This window comes from Lottia gigantea (assembly GCF_000327385.1).
Source record: "Lottia gigantea unplaced genomic scaffold LOTGIsca_138, whole genome shotgun sequence".
Taxonomy (NCBI): Eukaryota; Metazoa; Mollusca; class Gastropoda; family Lottiidae; genus Lottia; species Lottia gigantea.
This window is the reverse complement of record NW_008707580.1, coordinates 82,251-87,500: the sequence shown is the minus strand read 5'-3', so window position 1 is coordinate 87,500 and position 5,250 is coordinate 82,251. Positions and strand designations below refer to the sequence as shown.

Sequence of the window (5,250 nt, the reverse complement as noted above, 5' to 3'; positions counted from 1 at the left end):
TTTTTAATATAGCCACTTCTGTTAGGGTCTAACGACAGCCCTCTTGAACTTTTGTCAAATTAACCTTTTGACCTTAGTCAACGATGTCTGCTTTGACCAATCAAATTGACAACAATGATATAAACTTTCGTTCCTTCTTTATTAGCTTTTATTCTTAATGTAGTCACTTCAGTTAGGGTCTAACGACAGCCCTCTTGAACTGTAGTCAAATTGACCTGATAAACACCATGTTACAAAATGCCAGCGCTGGAGAGGGTAGAAATTTGATTGGTTAAAGCAGACATCATGGATAGGTCAAAAGGTTAATTTTATGAATGTTGAAGAGGGCTGTCGTTAGACCCTAACTGAAGTGGCTATATTAAAAATAAAAGCTACTAAAAACCATTCTTGTTGTTTTTATTTTCTAAATAGTTTTCTTTCCTGATAATTCAGTTTTTTAAGAAAATGTATTGTATTCTTGAAGGACAAAAACATGGCTACCATCTGGTCTACCATTGAAAAATTCTGGTTTTGTGTTGACCTTTGAAAGATGTCAAAAAGAAAAGAAAATATGCGTAAAATGTTGAAGAATGGTTTCCCTGGGGGTTAACCTTTACTATTTTTCACAGATGGTTCCAGTTGGAATCCTGTCTTTGAATCAAAGGAATTGTTTAAGAGTCGGTTCCTGAAAGCATTCAAAGAATATTAACAACAAAAATCTTGAATGAAACTTTGACAAACTCGTATTTTCATGAAAGAGATTGTAAAGAGGTTTTCTAATCGTTTAGACACTGACAGGGACACTGATAACATCAATTTACATCATTCTAATTTTCAATCAGATGTCTGTGGTTCTTGTTAAAGAGATTGTAAAGAGGTATTCTGAATTCTTCATGTGTATCAGGGACACTGATAGCATCAATTTACATCATTCTAATTTTCAATCAGTCTGTGGTTCTTGTTAAAGAGATTGTAAAGAGGTTTTCTAAATTTTTTATGTATATCAGAGACACTGATAGCATCAATTTACACCATTCTAATTTTCAGTAGCACACAGGGCCTCAGTTTTTTGTCCCATCAGAATGTCTGATTGAAAATTAAAAGGTTGGGAATCAATGTCCCCCTTGTCAGTGATGCAGGTAAGAGGGGCTGACATGAAAAAAGTGTCTAGTTGTTCAGATGGGACAATAAACCGAGGCCCTGTGTGCTACAGGTTGTGCACATTAAAGATCCCTCAACAGTTGGAAATCGAAAAAGAGCAGGCTGATGCGGCTGTCCTGGCAAAATTTCCCTCATTGCACGTTCCATGGCGTTACCCGTCTTCATTAGCCCACATGGTGCAGAAGAGTAGGACGTAAAACTCTATTCATTTCATTTCGATACCAAAAGTGTCAACAATTGTGACCGGTAGGTGATTGGGCTCTATTTCTCCTCAGGGTAAGAGAAATTCTGATGCCTGTGCCAGTGCTTTCAAAAGTCAGCCTGGTGTCGGCTTTCACCCTCTAATACCTAACCCTTATCTTCCTCAAGGTAAGAGATATTTTGATGCCTGTGTCAGTGCTTTCAAAAGTCTGCAAGGTGTTGGCTTTCACCCTCTAATACCTAACACTTATCCTCCTCAAGGTAAGAAAAATTCTAATGCCTGTGCCAGTGCTTTCATGAGTCTTTCACCCCTTTATACCAAATATGTCAACAATTCTGACTAACCTTTTTGTTTTCTCTTTCAGTATGTCAGGGAGAAATCAACGAACTTACAGCGAGAGGCGACTCGAAATTCCGTTACAAGAATTTAAGAGACAGGTACACAAACTGTACTTATATCCAAGGAAGTTTAGAAATCGTGTTTTTGGAAAAAGTTGATTCTGTGACCAAATATGATTTAAGTTTTTTGAGAAGTATAAAGGAAGTGACTGGCTACGTGTTAATTCTCAGTGTTTTTGCCGATTACGTGCCGTTAGAAAATTTACGGATTATTCGCGGGAGAACGTTATATCATGATAAATATAGTTTATATGTGGCGTTAAATTCTCATCCGACGGCAGAACCTGGATTACGAGAATTACGTTTCAATTCCTTATCAGGTAAGTTTTAGTATATTATATTGATATTGAACTTATTACCTTGCCCATTTTAAAAAGGGAACAGGGTGATTTGATTCTGTAAGCTTTCGACACCCAACAACAACCCCCCCTTTAGCTAGATTTGATAACATTTTATATTGATACCGAACTTGTTGCCATGCCCATTTTAAAAAGGGATCAGGGTGATTTGATCCTGTAAGCATGCAACATCCAACAAACCCCCCCCCCCCCAACCCCCCCCCCCCCACCTTTTTAGTTCGATTTGATAACATTTCATATTGATACAAAACTTGTTACCATTTCCACTTTAAAAAGGTATCAGGGTAGTGTATCATAAAGTTTGATTCTGTAAGCATGCAACTCCCATTTCATTTTCAGAAAGTTAATATTCTGTATTTTATATTTTTCAGAAATTTTACGAGGAAAGGTGTTTTTTAAGAATAATAATAAACTTTGTTATGAGAATACAATTATTTGGAGTGATATTAATCCACGAGAAGAACCTCCAGTTGAATTTCATTTTGATTCCATTCATGAGAAACGACAATGTAAGTAATGATTTATCTAGCCTCTATCATCCAGTCTCGTCATTCAGATGGGACAACAAACCGAGGCCCTGTGTGCTACAGGCTGTGCACGTTAAAAACCCCTTGACAGTTGAAAATCTAAAAAAAAAAAACGTCTAGTCGTTCAAATGGGACAATAAACCAAGGCCCCGTGTGCCACAGGCTGTACATGTTAAAGATCCCTAGACAGTTGAAAATCCAAAAAAGGACAGGCTAATGCCGCTTTCCTGGCAAAATTTCCCTCGTTGTACACTGCATGGTGTTGCCCTTCTTCATTAGCCGACATCTCAATCTCAATTTTTCTATGCCTTGATTTTAGTTTGGAATATATGTAAATAGTCTTCAGAAATACTAGAAATGTACCAAAATCACATAATTCCTTCAAAAATATCTCAAATAGGAATTTTACTCACTATTTCTATACATGTCTTTTCTATATATCACAGAGTATCTTAAATTCTGGACACATGGATTTGAAGACTGAAATTTTGATGATGACCTGTGAACACTATTACTGATTAGCTCAGCTAAAAAATTCCTGTTTCTGAGACTAAAGTACAATTGATCAAGAAATGGTGCATCTGTCCCTTTAAGTGATATCTTGGCTTTGACAGTGATAATATCTTGATAATCAAATAAACCATTTTGATGAAATGGCTCTGAAGTTCTATATTCCAATATATAGAAACGTTTTAAAGGGACAGATGCCCCATTTTGGGGGTTTGATTTGAGTCTTGAATATATGTAAATAGTCTTCAGAAATACTAGAAATGTGCGAAAATCACATAATTCCTTCAAAAATACAACAATACACTATACATGGTCCTTGGCTTGGTTGATTTGAGTCTTGAATATATGTAAATAGTCTTCAGAAATACTAGAAATGTAAGAAAATCACATAATTCCTTCAAAAATATCTCAAACTAGAAAATTTACTCACTATTTCTATATATGTCTTTTCTATAGATCACAGTGTCTCAAGAAAAGAAGAGTCGTCATTTTAACTTTCGAACGTAGATAATTCTAGACACACATGGATTTGAAGGCTCAAATTTCGACAGTGAACTGTGAACACTATTACTGATTAACTTAGCTAAAAAAATTCCTGTTTATGAGACTAAAAGTATGATTGGTCAAAAAAATGGTGCATCTGTCTCTTTAAGTGATATTTTGGCATTGACAGTGATAATATCTTAAAAATAATGAAACTAAGAAATTATGAAGAAAGGTAATGATAAAAAAAGATAAAAAAAATTATGAAAATTGTAACTCAGGAAGATAAAAGTAAGAATTGAAGTGGTTGAGACCATATTAATTTAAGTTATAAGTGTAATCTAACATCTCACCAAGCCAAGTATCTTATGATTGAGAAGAAGTTGGCATAACGCAGACACCATAGTAACCAGAAATTCTTTACCATTGTGTAACCCCTCCCTGCCTAATCAACAAGTTTGCTATTCGCAGACACCATAATATTGAGGCTGTGTACATTTAAGATCCCTCGACAGTTGGAAATTGAAAAAGAGAGGGCTAATGCCGCTGTCCTGGCAAAATTTCCCTCATTGTACCCTGCATGGCGTTGCCTGTCTTCATTAGCCCACATGGTGCAGAAAAGTAGGGTGTAAAACTCCATTCATTTCATTTCATTTCTACAGATGGAAATTGAATTTGTTGTTAGTCTAATGCCGCTGTCTTGGCAACTATTCCCTCATTGTGCACTGCATGGCATTTAGTATTATTTCATGCTTGAAAGAGATTGTTAAGAGGTTTCTAACTTTTTCACGTGTATCAGGGACACTGATAACATCAAACACTTAGTTTTAGAGGAATTGCAGGAACCACAGACATCTCATTGAAAATTGGCATGATGTAAATTGATGCTATCAATGTCCCTGATACAAATAAAAAATTTAGAAAACTTCTTTACAATCTCTTTAACAAGAACCACAGACATCTGATTGAAAATTAGAATGATGTAAATTGATGCTATCAATGTCCCTGATACACATAAAAAATTTAGAAAACCTCTTTACAATCTCTTTAACAAGAACCACAGACGTCTGATTGAAAATTAGAATGATGTAAATTGATGCTATCAGTGTTCCTAATACACATAAAAATTTGTGAAAACATTTTTACAATCTCTTTAAAACCCTGAAATAAAATGTTATTTATTGAATGACTGATTTTGAAAATGGTAATATCCGGAATGCCCAACTTTAAGCACAAGTCAAATATTGCTTCAGATTTTTCAACCTTGACAATAAAGAGTCGAGTGGAAATTCAATTTAAGTTATTTGGAATTGAAACCTTGCTTACATAATATCATCAAATACTTTACGAATCATTGCTTAAAGAGACAGATGCGCCATTTTTAAGACCTATCTTACCTTAGTCTCAGAAACAGGAATTTTTTTGCTGAGCTAATCAGTAATAGTGTTCACAACTCACTGTCAAAATTTGAGCCTTCAAATCCATGTGTGTCTAGAATTATCTACGTTTGAAAGTTAAAATGACGACTCGTCTTTTCTTGAGACACTGTGATATATAGAAAAGACATCTATAGAAAATAAGAAAAGAAATTCCTAGTTTGAGATATTTTTGAAGGGATTATGTGATTTTCG

The 5,250-nt window shown here is 35.0% G+C and overlaps 1 protein-coding gene across 1 annotated transcript in view; it reads left to right on the top strand.

The window, feature by feature from the left end:
* Positions 1 to 1,708: 1,708 nt before the first annotated feature.
* The window catches only part of LOTGIDRAFT_139618 (hypothetical protein), a gene marked incomplete at both ends in the record, with an annotated part of 46,240 nt that continues 42,698 nt past the window's right edge, over positions 1,709 to 5,250 (top strand). Inside the window, 2 exons of the mRNA XM_009049517.1 lie at positions 1,709 to 2,042; positions 2,471 to 2,608. Of these exons, the coding sequence (XP_009047765.1) occupies positions 1,709 to 2,042; positions 2,471 to 2,608 (472 nt within the window). The remainder of the gene's footprint in view (positions 2,043 to 2,470; positions 2,609 to 5,250) is intronic.